The sequence below is a fragment of the Lissotriton helveticus genome, chromosome 2_1 (assembly GCF_964261635.1).
Source record: "Lissotriton helveticus chromosome 2_1, aLisHel1.1, whole genome shotgun sequence".
Classification (NCBI taxonomy): Eukaryota; Metazoa; Chordata; class Amphibia; order Caudata; family Salamandridae; genus Lissotriton; species Lissotriton helveticus.
Window position 1 is genome coordinate 878097064 of NC_136059.1, and position 19881 is coordinate 878116944.

General features: G+C 40.6%; 1 protein-coding gene across 1 annotated transcript in view; it reads right to left on the reverse strand.

Moving 5' to 3' along the window:
• FBN2 (fibrillin 2) overlaps positions 1-19881 on the reverse strand; it is a 1174837-nt gene that overhangs the window by 23676 nt on the left and 1131280 nt on the right. The window contains exons 61-63 of the mRNA XM_078675609.1: positions 19445-19573; positions 5184-5303; positions 877-1108 (exon numbers count right to left, since the gene is read on the reverse strand). Of these exons, the coding sequence (XP_078531735.1) occupies positions 877-1108; positions 5184-5303; positions 19445-19573 (481 nt within the window). The remainder of the gene's footprint in view (positions 1-876; positions 1109-5183; positions 5304-19444; positions 19574-19881) is intronic.

Below are 19881 nucleotides of genomic sequence, written 5' to 3' on the forward strand. Positions count from 1 at the left end.
TTCGGCTGTAAGAATGCCTTCGACCACAGCCCCTCCATTTGGTTATCAAAGATGAGATCCTACTCAAAAAGCATTTGCATGTTTTAGTCCGACTTACAGTAGTGGGGAGTGAGCGGCACTTGGCAGGCCATGAACTGGACATCCAACAGGAGTCATCACCTCCCAGCATCTGGAACTCAATCTAAATCAATGCATTTGTCATCCACACGTGCATTATATGCAGGCAACCCGACCAATGAATGGAACTGATTGTCCTCTGTTAGGACCTCAGTAGGAACAGACTGGTGTTGTCCTACAAGAATAGTTCTGAGACAGGAATGGATTACCTCTCCTGATGGAGAGCCAAGACAGGTAATGTTAAGCATTTGATGTATATAATTCGATTGTATTATGGATAGGGAGTGGCCTTAACCTCTAAACCTTTCTTATTCAAATGTACCTTAATTAGGTTTGGCTTTTGAATATCCCTTGGGGAGTCATTTGTTGTGCAATGCCAAAAAACCCGACCACTGACAGTATATATTTATATCTCTACTACATTCTGATAGCTCCATTCATTCAGGGTGTGCTAGGCTGTAGCCAGCACCCAAGTGCTTAAAATTAGAGCTTTGCTGCCGCCACACTCCCAGTGTATGGAATGTTGGCATATTATCTTTTTCATTAAACATTTAGCAAATCAGAAAGCATGATACAGCACTTGTTTCTATGAGATTTCACAGATCTTAAGATACTTGTGGAACTGTATAAATCCAACTGTATAAACTGCAATGATATACATCGGTTTCGGATATCATCTATTATCCTGCCATTTGTAGACATATGCGTGTTCCTTTTAGAGAAAGTAGTAGAGGTTGTGTACATGTGTTTGACACTCACCCATGCCCCGCTCTGAAGTAGCCAGGCGGGCAGCCACAGAGGTAGCCTCCTTCTGTGTTGGAGCAGCCATAGTTGCAAGGATTCTTGGAGGAAGAGCACTCGTTCACGTCATGACATCCAGTTGAAAACTGATCGTAAGCAAAGCCGGATGGGCATGCGCATTTGTAGCTCCCAAGGGTGTTGTAGCACGAGGCCGAACCACAGGCATTGGGGTTGGTGCATTCATTCTCATCTAAAAGAGAAGAAGGACATCACATCTTGCTAAAGCATGTTCTGCACCTTTTCAAACTACACCAAAACATGAATTTGAATTCGATCAAATATGTCCCATTCATTTTACAATATACATTTTAAAATGCATTGCCACCAAGAACAGACTACTATTGCAAGTGGTTGTATGGCTCGGAGGTGGTTGTGAATCAAGCCAAACAGGCACATGCTTTTCCAGTGCGGACATCCAACATATACAGATTAAAATCTCCTCTGGAATATAAATTACCACAAGCTGCAAGGACTGAAGAGAGGACCTATGTTTAAAACAAAATGATAACAGTAAAGGCATCATTAGTAAAATGGTTGTTTAGAATTCTATTGCTTTGCTTTTTATCACGTGTTTCTGCAAAATCCCCTCTGCTAGACCACCGTCTTCCAGGAAAAGCAAGTAGTTTACAATTTGAATCTTGCAGCAGTCTGGACTGTCTCAATTTGTAGAGTGTGCCAACAAAGGGGGGACGTGGACGCTGCTAAGCTCGCGTCCTGTGAGACTGAGGGGTCACAGAGAGTGCTAGAGGGGAAGAGTCCCCTGCCTGCTCCATCCATGGCATTTACACTGCAAACACGCTGCGCCGGCAACAATACCTGGTGGATGAACTGCACACAATTCCCCAACTGTTGTGAAAAATTCAAATTAAACGTTTCTAAAACAAATCGTGTTTGGAACACGCGCTCTTGAAATAGAACAGCAACTTTTCGGGGATTTGATGCACGTCCCAAAGAAGTACATTTGTAGCAAGACGCTATTGTTCCAAATTTAATCAGACTTGACAAGAGTACGTGACTTGTTTGCTCTAATTGGGGAAGTGAATCGGAGGCAATGCAACATGGACGACCTCGGAGGAAAAAACAAATCTTTTAATTGCATGCATATTATTTCTGTCTCAGCAGCTTTGACTCTCGGACAATTGAACTGTAATACTCTGATTACATGGCCTGTGTTAGACTGCCCACGGAGAGATTTAACAACAGTTATGAATTAAAGAAAAATGTGGATCGGGCCAACAGTAACCTGTCACATAGATGCTGTAGCAGAGTTCAGTCAGTCTGGTGTTCACAGATTCCTGACAACAAAAGTTTCTGTTTACAAGGAGTATTTATTTAGTGAAGATTGAGGTTTCTGGCACTTTGTTCTGCTCTTTCCAATAGTTTATAAAGTCTCATTATTCCAATAAGCGTCCATCATGACGACAAAATGGGGTTTTACAAGTCATATATCAGTGTGGAGAGGTTGTATGGTGCTGCATTAGGAAGTAATTGGGTTGTTATATAATCTAAGCATCTAACAGATTGATTTAAATTTACTCGAGGTCATTGCCAGGCCTTTTGAACCACTCAAGTGAAACGCCGTGCTAATACTTTATCGTGATACATAGCCAAGCCTAAAGAATTGTGTGCCATTTTACTTCTGCAATTGGGAACAAGGCTGTGCTGCCAGCAAGTCGAATGGGTGACTGAGCACACAACAATATTAGGGTCATATTTATGAGCTCCTTGAGCCACTGTAGCATCACTTTTTATGACAAACTACAAAGTCATATTTATGAGTTCATGCAAAGCCACTTTGCCTGGCTTTGAATTGCCTCATAGATATGGAGTAAGGCAAGGCAGTGCAAATCGCCCACACAACACCCATGGATTTTGACACTTTCCCAGATTTACAAAACCATGTAAGCCTGGGGATGTGCCAAATCCAAATCTCCTCGTTGCACCTCCCAGGGGAGGTGCAACGAGGAGAAATAACTTTATCCCTCCTCGTTATTTTCTCTTTCCAGCTGCAGCACACATTGAATGAGAAAAAAGCCTCCCAGGATTGTTTTCGTGAAGGAAGGTGCTCTTTCCTTCACAAAAATAATCCTGCAGACAACACAGGGTCCCTTGCACCATGGTGCAAGGGTGCTTGTGTTGGCGCTATGCTGCCTAAACAGCCCCAGTGCAGGGGGACAGGACAGGAATGCATCATATTAGATAAATATGGTGCATTTCTGACCTTTCACCTTGATGTAGGGCAAACCCCCATAAATGATCGCATCGTAGCTTTGTGTACCTGGAAAGCAGTGTCTTACCACATGCTCTGTCTGGATGCCAATGGGGCAGAGCTCTTTGAAGAGGGCCTGAGTGTTTCCACAAATGGGGACAGGGAGTATGGGACCACTCTGCAACCATTTTAAGGGTGGCACTCCAACTTCATTGGATAGCCGCTGGGCTTTCCAGTGCGTCCTGGCAGCAATTTGTGGCATGGACCCTTGGAACCCACCATGTACCTGGGGGCAGAGGGGCAGAGTGTCCCAGTGGCAGTAGTATGGGTGGTGCAATGTATGACTTCACCGCTCCTGAGAGGTAAAGCTAAAGCTTCTTTCAAAGACCCCCACTAGTGGGTAGGAAACAGGTTCAAGTTGTTGACCACCTTCTGCCTAGCCTTCTTTCTGCATGTCTCTTGGAATGTCTCGGCCTGGTGCACATTTGCTAGTGAGAACATGCAGCAGGGGCTACTGGACTACATGGTGCAGCAGAGTACAACTATTTAAATGAGAAAATCCCCCTCCCCCTTGGAGATCCAAGTATCCTCTTGGTTCAGAGTGTTTAAGCTAGACAATTGAGGCATTTTCTTGTTGCAGCCAGGTCATTGTTCACACAGCTAGTGGACATTGTTTTTTTTTTTAAGCATGTTTGAATTTGAAGATGAATACCAAAAAAAACTTCTAAGGACTTAAATTGACTTATGGAAATTAACATCAATATTTAAAAGTACTGTTTCAGAGATGATCCTGAAGGAGTATAAACTCTTATCTTCTTATGCACATTTGGATTCTAAGCTTCACGAGGAGTGGGAAGCATCCTTATTATCTCCTTAAAAACTTTAGCTATTTTTATGATGAATATATTGTATTTTAGTCAGTGGTATACTATTAGGAAAGTAATGTATTTGCTATCTGTATAACTATATAATCCTGATGAATGTTTATTTATATTTTCAGTTTAGGAAACACTTTAAGTGTATATCATGATCAGAGAGCATGCACTCACAAAACAAACGGTAGATACCGTTGTCAGAGAGGGGAGTGAGATTATGCCAAAACCTGAATAATATAAATTACAAACATTATATTTATGTTTCAGGTCCGGAAATCTCAGATTACACTAAAAACACGGAGAGTTTGTTACATAGGGATATTCTGGAAGCATATTACTATAGCATGTGTTCGATGAACCAATAGAGAAACAAGGCACTAAAGTTTTTTTATCTTGGTTTTAAATATGCACTGCAACACAGCAGACATCCGTGCCAAGTGGAGTGATTAGTAAGAATTGTGGCATTCAGCGTCTATGTTATCTCTCTTATCCCTTCCCCCCTGCCCATGGGTCTAACAACTAAACATTATATTTCTATTGTGCATGACTGTTAGTCGATATGGAGAAGTGAAGAAGCATTCATCACTCCCACTGGATCCAAAATTCAGGTTAGTGTATTCTGACAAGCACCGCCTTCCAAATATTGACTGTCTTAGATATTTCCAACAATTATGTAAAGTGCCTCCCAGTTCAGCATATCACCTCCACCAACTGGGGTCTGCAATAATGTATACTATATCTTCTTTGAAAATTTGCAGTAAAAAAAAAAGAACCTTTCTATTCTCCCACTATGCGCGACTAGCAAACATTTGGAAAGGCCTTGGTTTACTTTTCACAGCAGAAAATATGTTGCAGCTGAGCTATGAGTTTTTGTAATGGGACACATGAGGACGCATATCACTGTTCAGGATCTACTATGAATGGATACACATGCTTTTAGTACTTAAAATTATTTCCTGTAAATGGATTTGTTTCCAACATCACCCCCAATGAAAATGAAAGATGCCATATCACCTCAGAGGTTTGTGTCCTAGGTACTTACTTCTAGGTATTCTCTGCTCTAAATGCACTTTGAGTAGAAATATCATATTCTGAGCTAGGTGGGCAGTTTTTCATGCTTACATTTGGTAATAACCTAACCATAAACTAAGAATTAATAACACATGGAAAAACATTCTTACCAACACACTGGTTCCATTGATAATGCTGAATGTATCCCTGTGGACAGCTGCACCTGTATCCGCCGAGCATATTCTGACATCCGTGTTGGCACCTATGGTTCCCATCACATTCATCCACATCTACAATAGAGAAATGGGCGGACTGTGACAAGGTCTGAACAAGGCAAGCAACATTGAATCATACTTTTAAGCTTTTCACAAAAACATATAATAGACAAAGAAAGGCCCTTTTTACACGACTTAGTCTTACACAAAAGGTTAATTGACAAAGAATAAAAAACAACCCCCCTTTCCTAAGAGCCAAATACATACCAAAGAAGGAAAGAAGTAAGCAGATTTACAAATTGAAAAACAGAAATGTATTGGAAAAAAGGGGTAGGTGATCCCAGTCATCTGGTTAAAGGAATATGACCTTAGTTGGAACAAGTTGACTGAAAGGCCTTTTATAGATAACTATCAGATGGAACTATAACCTCATCTTTAACTAAAATCAAGTAGAAATAAAAACATATGATTTGTTCCAAAGAATCATGCTAAAATACTTCCTAAAATGTATCGTGCATAATTGCAGTTCTGCTGTGAAACATGCCATAGATTTTCTACCACACATCTGGCTAAATGAAACATCTCCACCAACCTTACAGCTTCTGGTCCTCCAGGGACATGCTATGATACACCTAGATATATCAGTCAAAATAAAGAAACCTATTCGTAGACCGATTCTCAATGTTTGAATATGTACCAATAGATATATAGTCAATTGATCCTAACCTTCTAAAGCTTCACCTCATGCATAACCCTAAGGAACAACATAACCTTTATGAATCAGATAATAGTGCTTTACTCTGAATGTAAGATAAATGCAGAGAACAATATCTTGCTTAAAGTTTTCAGCCTACACTGGGACATTCAAAAAGACAATATAATTGTTAACCTATGTTTTTAAACAAAGATAATATCACACAATTCTGCACATCACCTGTACACAAAAAACGCCCTAGACTGGGCCGTCTCTTTGATGAAGATGAAAAGGTGTACTGGTCGGATCATTCACTAATTTACAAATTTAACAAAAACAATCAACTCCAGCCAACCCAGACGATCAAAGCACTGGATCAGAAACTCAAGAAACCTCAACAAAGATACCAGCGCATCAGGAGTTGAGTACACACCACAAGGTAATGCCCCAAATGCTAGCAGTGAATGAATTCATAAAGAAGTATACTGAAACAAGATCAAGCATCCTAGATGAGCTAGCACCGAACACCACTGAGCAAGGCAAAGAAAGCTGTGGATCCAAAAACACATTTTAAAGTAAAATTGGGGAGAGGAGTTAGCCTAACAGCTATGGCGGTCAACCTTACATATGGGGAAATGGGTTCGAGTCTCGACAATGCCGCTGAACATCCTGTGATTTTGAGCAAATCACTTAATCGCACCATGCCAAACAAAAATTGTATGTGTTATCATGTAATGCAACTGGTGCTCTGCAAAGCGCTCTGATACCCGATTCGGGTAAAGTTTGCGCTATATAAAACTCTGTAAAAAAAAATCATTGCACATAAGGAGAGCGATTAACCAAGCTAAGAATCATCAACAACGCTGTTCGAAAATGTAAAAACAAAATCATTGCTTCTTTCTCCAATGATGATTAAAATCTTATCAGAAGAAAATGAAACCAAAATGATTTGCATAGCAGTGCCTAATTTGTGCTGGTGGTTGCAGGTTTGGCCAACCAGTACTCATTATTAGGGATTAAGACCTATTTACCATCAGAAGGCTTTTACTCAGAACTAACTAGATAGCGAAAGGCAGAACATTGGGAAAGAATAGGGAACAAGAAAGCAGGAACATAGCGACAAAGGGAGAAAGCAGGAATAAAAAGATCATGCATCCCTGTGGTTAAGGTACAGGAAGTGTATGGTGGAGGATGAAAGAGGCATGAAGTGGAATCAAGACTCAAACGGGCACATGCATCGTTGTGAATTGCATTCGCAAACAATGCGAATCGCAAAATTCAGCCGTTTGCGAATGCAATTTACAATTTTGGGATGCATCATGTTTTTTTATTTTTTCGCAATTTAAGAAATCGCAATTATGTTGCGATTTCTTAAATGCAATGCATGACACTTTAAAAATTGCAAATTCGCAAATAGGGAGAGGTAAATTACCATGAAGTTGACCTTCATGGTAATTTGCGAAAACTTTGAAAAATGCACAAAAGTGCATTTTTCAAAGTTTCATTTTACACACACGGTGAAAAATGTACTTAAATTTAAATTTCAGGGGTGCAGCAGGGTGTCCTTTGGACCCACTGCACCCTTGAAATTGCATTCTCATTTTGCGAATCGCAAATTGCTATTCACAAAATGAGAATGACTTCCCATTCATTCCTATGGGCCTCTAGGCCCATAGGAATGAATTTAAAGGGATTCCTTATTTGCGATTCGCAAATTGTGAATCGCAAATAAGGAATTTTAAGAAGTCACAAAAATATTTGCAATTTTTTGATGCATTGCTTTTTGCGAATTCTTAATTGCGATTCCTTATTTTTCGCAAATAGGAATTCGCAAAAAGCAATATTGATGCATGTGGCCATATATCTTTGCTGATCAGTAACCCAGACATTCAGGAACCCCAGCGGCTGCTTCTGAGAAGAACTTTGGGCACCATACATATTCTTTTACAAATTAAGCACTGAGAAAAGACAAAAACCACAAACCAAAGAGCATATTTACAAGAGCATTGCACCACCAGACCATCACTTTTTATGATGCTCTGTTGGCACAATGCCCTGCTCAATATTTACAATGCAGCTCTAAGCCACGTAGCATGGCTTAATGCTGCATTGTACATATCATACCCTTTCATGCAGTATTCTGGGTCAAAGGGGCGTGCGATGGATGTTTCTGTGGACTTTCCACTGAAACACCCACTGCTTTTTGATGTTGCCCCAGATTTACAAGGATATGTAAATCTGAGGAAGTGCCAAAAACTAACGCCATGGCAATGAAGGCATAAGAGTGGTGCAGCAAGAAGAAATACTTTTATTTCTCCTCATTTTTCGCTGATTCTGCAACACACATAGAATGAGCAAATCGCATTTAATGATTGTTTATGTTTAGTGATTGTTTATGTGCAGGAATGTGTCCTTTCCTGCACATAAACAATCATCTCTGCAATGCAGGCCCCCTTGCACCATGGCGCAAGGGTGTCTGCATTAGCGATATGCAGCCTTTTTTTAGCATTGGTGCAAGGGAAAACACAAGTGTGCACCGTAATCTTGTGAATACGGTGCATCCCTGCATTTTTTAAATGACGCAGCACAGTGCTGTGAAATAGATTCCAGCACTGCGCAGCATAATTTCTTGTAAATATGCCCCAGAAGCCAAGAAATTGCCTAGGTACACATGATCAAAACCATTGCTAGGGTGGGCGTGGCTTAGCGCCCGGAGGAGATGGCGGTGCTGGCGTGAGCGCTCCGTCGCGGCTGGGGCACATTAGCGGACCGCGTTTCTTTCCATTCCCACAGACGGAAGATTTCGTTGTCGGAAGGTCTCCAGAGAATGATGTGACCATTTGCGGGAGCCTTTCTGGTTGTTTGCTATCCTTTTTGAGCGACGCTCTCCTGGACGCGGCTTCATGACAGCCGCGGCCGCCATTTTGCGTCGCTCCTCAGTGTGACGCTCCCCACAGACGAAGCATCGTTGGAGTCCATGGATCTTCGAAGTCCCTGATGCCTTCTCCTTTCCTCATGGTGGGCCATTGTATTATTGCTCAATGACTTTCTTGTTTCGCACAGCCTCTCACTCGTGTTTTAACGCTGCCTTTTCTCCTCTTTCTTACAAGCGGCCATTTTGTGACTTTAACATCTTACGGCTTATTAGCTCATATTGTGCCTGCGCAGTTTCTTCCAGTTACGTCTCACCTAGTGATGCTCCTTTTTCATTGTGGCTTCGCCTCCTTTGCTTCTTCTAAGCACCAAAGTCTGATTGCGGCTCTGCTGAATAGGTTATTTGGTCGCTCTCTTTCATGGCAGTTCAGTTCTCTGTGCTTATTTACAGCATTTTATGTTAGTTGCGGCCCCTGGGTCTTGCCCATCAGAAGCTCGCACCTTGTTGCTGCTTTTTTCTTCCTCAGTCCTCAGCAGCCCTTGCTTCTGACTATTGATTTTGCCACTTTTTGCTCTACATGTGCAACCTGGAACCAATCCTTCATTGCTGTAATATTTATTTATTTTTTCAATGCTGACTACTCATCCTGGAAGCTAAGGGGCCTTTTTCTTTCTTTTTGCATGTCGCTTAGTTGTGCTCCTGGTACAGACTGTTCACCCTATGGGCAGACTTACAACAAGTTGCGCCAACAAGACCTCAAAGCGCACTTTCATAAAAAATTCAAAGGTTTTTTCAGCATTGGCCCAGTTGGAAGCTTCACAAGAACCTCCTGTTCATATGTCGAAACCGGCCATGGAGCAACCTACTCAGCCCAATGGGAAGACTACTGTTAAACGACTAAAAAAACACCCCCCTCACCATCTGCTTCCGCTCCATCTGCATCTATTGAGTTGTTATTGGAGGAAATAAGGGCACTCCGCCCTTTTATGGAAGAGACTGATGCTAAATTGCAGGTTCTAACTGACAACTGGACACAAATGGAGGCAAGAGTCTCGTCGGTGGAACGCAGTGTCTCTTCTCTTCAGGAGTCCTCTGCTAAGGTTTCACATATGCACTCTCAGATCTCTTCTCTCCAAAAGCAGGTTGAGGACCTTGAGAACAGAAATCGACGCAATAATCTGCGCATCTACGGCCTGGTGGAGGGTTGTGAGGGGAGTGACCCTATTGCTTTCTTTAAATCCTTTCTTCCTAAGCTCCTGCATCTTCCAGAGGATACTGTGCTCAACATACAAAGAGCCCATAGGCTTGGTCGAGTTCCCTCATCTACTTCTGCCTCGACGAGACCCAGAGGTGTGATCATGTATTTCTTGCAGTATACTGACCTTTTAAAGGTCCTTTCAGCAGCTAGAGCCTCTCCACGACTTACATGGTCTGGATCCCCCTTGTTTTTCGCGCAGGATTATGCTAAAGCCACGGCCAGTCGCCACAAAGCCTTTCTGGATATGAGACCTGAACTTCCATCCATTGGTGCTAGATATGGGCTTTTTCACCCCTGTCTTTTTAGGGTTACATATAACAATAAGACGACAACTTACGAAGACCCTGTGCGACTCCAGAGCTTTCTGAATTCCTGTCGAGGAGCTAACACGGATACTTCTGGTCCCTCTTCTTCATTCCCTCCTTGACTCTTTTGACTACTGAAGTTTCTTCCATTTTGGATTCTCGTGCTATACACATGAGTTTACCATCATCACCATAGGTTCACATGCATTATGTAACAGTTCTCTTTTTCATGTTGTTCTTTTTGTTCATAATGTTCATTGTTTACTCTTCGCTCTGCTTGTTGCTTTTCATGATATGACCTCCTTGTTGCTTTGGATTCTTTTCCTGTCTTTTCTCCTAACGCTCTCCTCTTGTTTCCACAGATCATACACCATGTTTCGTGTTTCCCCAGCCGGGCGGCTCGTGGGCCCTGACCGTCTTGTCTCCTCTAGTTGGTTCTACCCGCCCTCCTCATACGTTTGGTTTCCTTTCCTGGTTATGATCCCTCCCCTACCAGTAAGTACGTTTCCTTCCCTTATTGAAATGTTAGCTTTTGTTTCTGTCCTTACCTACTCTTCCCTGCTACCCTTTCTAATTGTTCTCTTCTTAAAGGTGTCACTTTTTCTCTTTCATTTTCAATTTCTCTCTTGTCATCTCATTCCTTTTTCATCATCTCCTTTGCTTCTCCTTCATTCATCTTTCCTTGTTTTTCTTTGCTCTGAGGTTTTCTCTCATTGTAGTTGCTATCTTTTTTCCATTTCTTTTTAATGTAAGTATGTGTTGTTTCATGGAACGTTAGAGGTCTTAACTCTCCCATTAAGAGACAACGAATTCTTTGCCACCTTGCCAAATTGAATGTGGATTTTGCCTTCCTGCAAGAGACTCATCTATCTGAAGCGAAATCTGTTAAGCTTAAAAGAGGTTGGGTGGGAGAGGTGTGTTTTGCTCCTGGAGATGGTAAGCGGAATGGTGTTGTTATTCTTATCCATAAATCTCTTACTTACTCCATCTTGGCTACTGAATCGGATTCTGATGGTAGATGGTTATATGTCAAGCTTTCCTTGAGGGGTGTTCCACTCTCCCTTCTCAATGTTTACGCCGCACAGGCGGTGATCCAACTTTTTTGCACGAGATGGCTACTCGCATCACTAGTCTCATTGACAATAATTTCATTTTGGCAGGGGACTGTAACCAGCCTCTTGATCCATTTTTGGACCGAAACTCCAAAGCTTCCTTCGTTCCAAATAAGCCTCATAAACTCTTTGCTCACGTAGTGTCACAGCATAAACTTATTGATGCTTGGCGTCTATGCAACCCAACGGCCAAAGAGTTTACCTTTTATTCTCCCTGTCACCATTCACAATCACGCATTGATTATATTTTTGTATCCCATCATCTCGCACAGTCTCTTACTCATGCAGAAATTGGCCCTATTCTATTATCTGATCACGCCCCAGTCTATATTGATATTGATATCCTACCCAAAGTCATTGGACCAAAGAGGTGGCGTTTCAATAATTCTTTACTTTTAGATCCCAAATTTACCATCTCTTTTACTGAATTTTTTAATGAATATTTTACCTTTAATGATACCCCTTCTGTTCCTACTCACACCGTTTGGGATGCCTTCAAGGCCACAGCTAGCGATTTTATTATTCATTATGTGGCTAAGAAGCGGAAGATCCCACGTAAATACACTAGTGACCTTCTCCACAAAATCAAGGGTCTGGGGCACTCCTATTATACCTCTCACTCAAAGGAAAGCTTGACAGCACTTATTGATGCCAAGTTGAAATTTAACAAAAAATCTACAGAGGACGCTTCTCTCTACCTGCTGAAATCTAGTTCGAAATTTTATGGTGGGAAAAACAAAGCAGGGAAAATTCTAGCTAATTATTTGAAAATCCAACACAACAAATCAAATATTTAATGTGTATTTGATGACAATGCTGTTCTTAGACATAAAGACACCGATATCCTTGATGAATTCTCCCGCTTCTACTCTTCCCTTTATTCCTCTGAAACTCATCCTACCCCTCAATCTCTCTCTGATTCTTTCTTTACCATTCATCAACCAGACCATTTTCCTGTTGACTTAACCTCTTTGGAATTGGATATCTCCCAGCAAGAATTACTCTCCGCCCTTAATTCTCTCAAAAAAGATAACGCTCCAGGGCCTGATGGCGTCACTGTTGAGTTCTATCTTCATTTTTCCAAATTGCTAATGCCCAAATTACACTCTCATATAGACTCTTTCGTTACCCTTGGCAGTTCTTCAGGTACCTTTTCCGATGCTCATATTTGTATAATCCCTAAGGAAGGGAAAGATTCTCGATACTGTAAAAACTATAGACCAATTTCCCTTGTCAACATTGATTATAAGATTTATGCCAAATCCCTTGCAGCTCGGTTAGACCCCTGTTTACCTGAATTACTTGGCCCGAGCAATCTGGTTTTGTTAAGGTATGTTTTATTACTGATAATACCAGACTTCTTTTTAATATTTTGTCTAAATCTCCACGCTTTCACGATTCTCTGGCGGCTATTGCCCTGGACGCAGAGAAGGCGTTTGATAGGGTAGAATGGACCTCTATCTTTTCTCTGCCCTCGAATGGTTCGGTTTTGGCCCCAAATTTGTGTCCTTAATTTCCTTTCTTTATTCCAATCCCAGAGCAGCGGTCTGTGCAAATGGTCTGGTTTCCTCATTTTTTGAGTTGGGTAGAGGTGTTCGGCAAGGTTGCCCTTTATCCCCTTTTCTCTTTAATTTAGCCTTGGAACCCTTCCTCTCCAAACTTAGGCAAAATCCTGACGTACACGGCTTTCAGACATCACACTCTCACATTAAGCTTGCTGCTTACGCAGATGACATTTTGCTTTTTATCTCCAATCCTACTGTCTCTATTCCTGCCTTCCTTGCTGAGGTACGTGAGTATTCGCAGATTTCTGGATATAAGTTGAACAATGACAAATGCGAAATTTTACCCCTTACGAAATATACCTTTAAACCTGATTTTGTTGATTCTAATTTCACTTGGAGTTCCTCTCACATCAAATACTTAGGTTTATATGTCACCCCTTCCATCACAGACACGGTCTCACTCTGTCTCAACAAATGTACTCAGAAACTTTCCGATATCACCACCAAATGGCATCCACTCTATCTTTCATGGTGGGGACGCCTTGATACTATTAAAATGATGTTATATCCCATCGTTTTGTACACTATTTCTAATATTCCTGTTCCTATTTCCATGAAGTTCTTTAGGAAGATCAACACCATTCTTTCCTCTTTTCTCTGGTCAGGCAAAAAACCCCGTATGTCTCTCTTCAGACTGACACGTCCTAAATCTGAGGGAGGTGTCAATTTTCCTGACTTTCCAACCTATCACAAGGCTTTCCTTTTGCGCCAGGCCTCCTTTTGGCTGCGGGACCCTGATGAACCTTGTCCTTTATGGGTTACTGTGGAACGTCTCTCTCTCTCTCCCTTTACTTTTGCTGAATTTCTATCTTTCTCTCGTAAACCACAATTACCATCCATCCCCATTCATAAATTCACAGTCAAGCTACTCCTAGCCTCCTCCCCGACCCCTCCCTCCTCTGTAGCTGATTTTTTTTCCACTACCATTTGGCATAATAAAAATCTCCTTATCAACAACAAACCTTTTTATTGGAAATCTTGGACGCAGAAGGGTTTAATTTGGGTTTCTCAACTCTTTTCTCACTCCACTTTTTTATCTTTTTCAACATTACGCCACTCTTTTGCTCTTCCCGCTTCCTTTGCTCGTAAATATCTTATACTTAAGAAAGTGGTCATGTCTACTTACACCCGGATCCAGCATTCTCACAATCATTCTTCGTCTCCTAACCCCACCTCACAACTTCACTCCTTTTTGTCTGTTTCTTCTAAAGCTTCTCTCATTTACGCATTTCTTCGTTCCACACCTTCTCCTCGTCCAAAGTCTAAGGTAGAGGAGCAATGGGAATGTGACTTTGCTACCTCTTGGCCTATCTCTATGGGATAAGCTATGGGTCAAGATTCGCAAATCCTCTAGATCTGCCACTTTAACACAGACACTATTTTTCAATTACAATAGACTTCTTTTTACACCATACTTGCTTAGTAAAAGATTTTCCTCTGTCCCTGACGTCTGTTGGTCTTGTTCTACACCCAACACAACTCTATTCCACATGCTTTTTTCTTGCACAATTGTTCACGATTTTTGGAAACAAATTTGGATCCAAATTAATGATATTTTTCATACTCAAATCCCTTTTTCTTTTATTCACATGTTCTTAGGTAGTCTCTCCCCTTGTTGGGCTCATGTCACTTTTGATGTGCGAATCATTGATTTACTGATAGCGGTTGCATTCCAACAAATTACTGTTAACTGGAAGAATTTTACGAATATATCGGTTAAAGCATAGTGGTATAATGTTTGTCACAACCATAGGTTAGATACTGCTTTTGTTTTTCCTCTTCATATGGCAATGAAACGCACCAATCTATGGCTCCCTATAACACTGTACCTTGATGTCTGTGCTAAAAATTCATTTCGTTTATCACCCATTCAGCAAGAAGTCTCCAAACCTCCCTGATTGACCTTATTGTTCCTAAGTATTTTCTTGTCTAATAGATTTTACTACTGTTTTCTTTTTACTTTATTGTATAGCCTCATCCTATCTCCATGATCAGTGTACCTTTTGCTTTTTATGCAGTGTTTTCCTAGACTGTTTTGCCTCTTTCCTGTATCATTTCTGTATATTGTATTGACACCTCTTATTGCTTAATAAACTCTTTTTTGAACTTAAAAACCATTGCTAGGACCAGGCCTTCCTCCCATTTCATGACAGATGGGTATCATATACCTGAACCTCATGGATACACCTCTGAATTAAGAACAGAAACATCCATGCTCTGGAAGTGCTCTCAGAATATGGAACTCTGTCCCATGTGACAGCAGAGTATTATTATCCTATAAGCATTTCAAAATGCAAAGGATGAAAGAATTACTCAAACACTACCTCCACTGAGAAATTGCATAGCTCTCAGATCCCCAGTGCGATCAGGAACCCAGAAGACAGCCTTGATGATGCAAGCTTTAAAAAATCGCAATACATCACACATTTACTGATTGAAGATAATAACCATCTAATAAAAGCCTTGCCTAAATGTATGCAAACTGTGATATTCTTAACTGACATTCTCAAAAGGGTGTATGACATTACAACGCATGCTTTTACCACGCATGCCTTTACAACGCTGTTTTTACAACGCATGCCTTTACAACGCATAGTGCTTTGGGGCGCTGGATAGTGAATAGTTTAATTTACTATTCCAACTCCAGTCCCCCGTGGATTGTAGGGAAGGTGTTGGATAGTAAATTAAACCTATTCCCTATCCTAGAGCGCCCCCCAGCGCAATGCGTTGTAATGGTGTGCGTTGTAAAAGTTGCGTCGTAAAGGCACTGCGTGGTAAAAGTTTCGTTGTAAAGGATGTTTCCCTTCTCAAAAGATTGCTTATTGCTAGGAATTTTGAATCTTTAATACAATAACCAAATTAATCTAATATCTGTCTGAGTCTCTTATTGTGTCTGTTGACTCTCCGATTTAAACTGTGTAATTTACTGATGTCTTAATGTGTTCTAGGGAGAATCAGTGAGCTCTGTCAGAACATCAAGTACAACTTCTTTTGTTCTGTGTTGCTGTTGCAGAACGTTTGGTCTACATAAGTCTTATCCGACTTAACTTCTTCAGGAGGTTAGGTCTCCCTGTTGCTATTCTTTATGTTTACAGTATAGTCATGAGAGTGCTATACCTAAATATGATCTCAAATCTGTGAGTTAGCTGTTAATTAAGGGTCCTCACTGGACAGCTAAGGTGGTAGTTTGACCACCCTAATTACCCCTCCTCCTATCTGCGAAGAAAGATTAATCAGAGGGCCATTGCCTCTGTGGTAAATGAAAATCCTACATATTGTCTAATCATAAAGGGCCCAGTAAAGTTAGAGTATTAAAGAGAGTAAGGGTAGAATACAATTTGTACTGTGCTTCTGTTGCAACAACCTTGTCAACTAACATATTTTTCTCCCCACTGTTGATTGTGAATTGCTACCTTTGCTTTTTCAGTTATGTAAAAATCTATGCAAAACTGCTAACTAAATAAGTATATGAATAAATAAGTTAACAATTTTTTCCTCCGGATCCCCTGCAAAGCTCTCCCAAATATTTCAATAACAATATGAGTAGTTTGGAATACCACTCAGGATGTGTTGAGAGGTAACATAAGACAGGAAATGCTTTGTATGATACCAATGATTACTTTAGTGTGGAATGTTACTTGAAATTTTAGTGGATTCTTCTATGCTTATAATATCACATATTTTCTTTTGTCACTGTAGCTTCTCCACTTTTCTTAAGCAAGTGAGGTCATTTCACTGGTTTGTTCAACCACATACCCATCACCACTCGCAAACATTATTTTTCTTCACTTTAAATCTTCTTCACGGCCACCTTACACCTCAAACTATGGTTGCATATTTAGGAACTCAGATGAAGTCTCCTCTTTTTTCATAGGCAGACAGAATGGTGAAATCACACTTCATTCTTACTTATCATACCCAACTTATAATTGTATCCTAATTTTGAATATAAAACATAACTTTTGGAGCAAAAACAATACATTTCCCTTAGATTCCATGGAATCGCCTTTAATCCACACTACTGCTCTCTACATCTTTCAAACGTAGATGTTTTGTTTAACCAGTCAATAAAATAATTTTCCTAAATCCATCAAAACAGTCATTATATCTCCTGCGTTGATATTTCCTAGATCCTTTCTGATCAGGTTCTGCTAACAACTTTTTAAAAAATGGTTGGGAAAAATGCATTAATTCTGACCAGAAATGTATTGGCAAATAACCTTATTTCACAATTATTGCCTGTGGATAATGATTAGAACATTTTGCTCTAGTGACCAGGAAGGCTCCAGATGCTTGTAGACACAAAGGTTCTTCTGAGCATTAATAGTTAAACAAAGTAAAGATTTTACCTGATGGAGACCAGGCACTGCAGCATTGTTCATGTAAAATGATGCGGAAGTCCAATTTCCACTCTCTTGGAGGAATTACTATATCCATCCTGCTGGAAATTCTTTCTACCCAATGTAAAGACCCTAAATAGTTTGCCTTTTGGTGACCTTGATAAATGTCTGCCTCAGGCCTCACGTGCTTCAGTTTAAATGGCTGAACATCTTGTAGTAATAAAAGTGAGGCCCAAAACAAGCCAAGGTGGGAATACATCCACACAACTGTATGTTTTCTTCAAAAGTGGAATATAAAGAAACGTTCACCTTTCTCCAGCTCTCATATTTTTGAGTGTGGGCAGAATGCTCTATCAGTTTCATTTCTGAAGGAAGAACATTTGTTACCTGCATCTACCATAAATACTGTATAATAGTTTTTAATTCCCAGAAATGTCTGAGGAGTAATACACCTGCCTCAGCTCTCATTGGCATCAATTGTAATGGCTGTTGCCTCTCTCCAACTTCTATGTTCCTGTCGTTGTATTGGCACAGACCACTGTTTTTAGATTTTTAATAATAAAAATAGAACATTGGTAGTTGCATGCTGGAAGCGACTAAAATCATAATAGCAGAAGGGCATATGTTATTGTTGGCAAATTTGAATTTTTTTAGCAAGAGGAGGCACGGAGAGGCAGGCAGTGGTGAGCCAAAGCAGAGGAGTAGTAGAGAAGAGAGATGATGAGCTGAGACGAAGAGGAGAGAGGAGGAGGAGGAGCAAGAGAGACTAGAGATGCTAAGCCAACCAAAGATAAGGAGATTGGAGAAATAGGAGAAATTAAATCAGGAAAGCAAGCATTGATGAGGAGACAAACAACAACGAAACCAGAGAAAACCTGGGTGGAGCTGGAGTGAAGGCTCCAGACCAAGAAGACCCACTTTGGAGACACTCTACAGCAATGCAGCCACCTACCAGAGAGAAGTGTGGTGTTCCCTTTCACCATGGTTCTAAAGCTGGACTGCAAACATAGTGGGAGGGGCTTATTAACACTAATCACCGATTTTACTGACATGACTATGGATATTAACAAAACGAGGGGTATTACTAGGGTCATAACAAAAAACAAGAAATCTGGTGACAGAAAACAGAGACCTACAACTTTCTCAAGGCCTGATTCTATCCTGTGTTTGTTTTTTCGTGGGAATGTGTATCAATGTCCTCTTTTAAAATGTGCTGATTCTATTGGTTAAATCAGTGTTCTCTAAAGTCGGTCCTGGAGGGTCAGATCCATGCCAGATATTTAGCATATTACGATTAGATAAATGTAGTTATCTTAAAAATCTGGCATGGATCCGGCCCTTCAGGACTGACTTTCGAGAACCCTGGGTTAAATTAAACTTCTAAACTGTTAAACCATAACCTGACTTTTGATGTCAGTTACCGACGTCTTCACCATTGCTTACCTGTATTACATGTGCAATACCTCAGTGAGATCATGATGCTTTGAAAACCCACTATTTTCAGTGTTTGGGTATGCAATGCTTTAGACTTAAAACTGTTTAGTATATAGTCTGGAAACATCGAAAAGAAACTAGTTTTCAGTTGTATTCGGGCATATTTATTTCTTATGAAACCCATTAGCGACCACACTAAGGGAATGTTATCTCTGTAAAGGACATGTTCTCAAGTTTCCATTTATATATTTTCTGCTCATTTGTTTTGTGGTTAACAGCTAACATCTTTCCTTTTTTGTCCCTTTAACTGTCTTGGTGTTTGAGTTGTATCGCTGCATCTGATTTAAGTTGTCCTGAGAGAAGTCTTTTTCGTAGCCAGTGCTGAACAGGGTCAGACAAGAATTCATGGATTGCATTTGGAAAAGCCCCCTGTCCTGTGGTGTCCTAATTAAGCTAAGCCAATGAATTTTGAAGGTTGCCACCAACACTAAACAACTCATTTATGTGATGTTCATTTGGTATGTCCAGATTCTTTTGAGGTGCAGCAAGTAAAATATGTGTAATCTAATAATATAATAGCTAGATATTACCCTTCTGCACTATTGCTTATAAACACAATACTAAAACATTTACCCTCGCAGTTCAAGCCTGTAGTATCCAAGGAAAATCCTCTTTGACATTCACAGCTGAAGCTCCCAGGACTGTTCTGACAGATTCCTTTTGTTCCACAAAGTGATGGTTGTGAGCCACACTCGTTATTATCTGGAAGAGAGATGCACAAGCCATATTTCACTTACACTGAAGGTTGACAAACATCTACACATTTTTTACAAATACAGAAATAGAAGTACATATGTTCAACTGTCTTTTCATTAAAACATATTTACTTTTTTCCTGATTACCTATTAACTTTATCTTACATGACATTCTCATGCAAGGGGCCAAGCAGGTTTTACATCCTGGACTGTCCTGCCTGCCACGTATTACGAGGAGGAAGGATTCACCCTGTCATCAAATTCTACTTCGAAGAGGAAAAACATGATTTTCAGAGAGATCAGCATGGCTCCCAT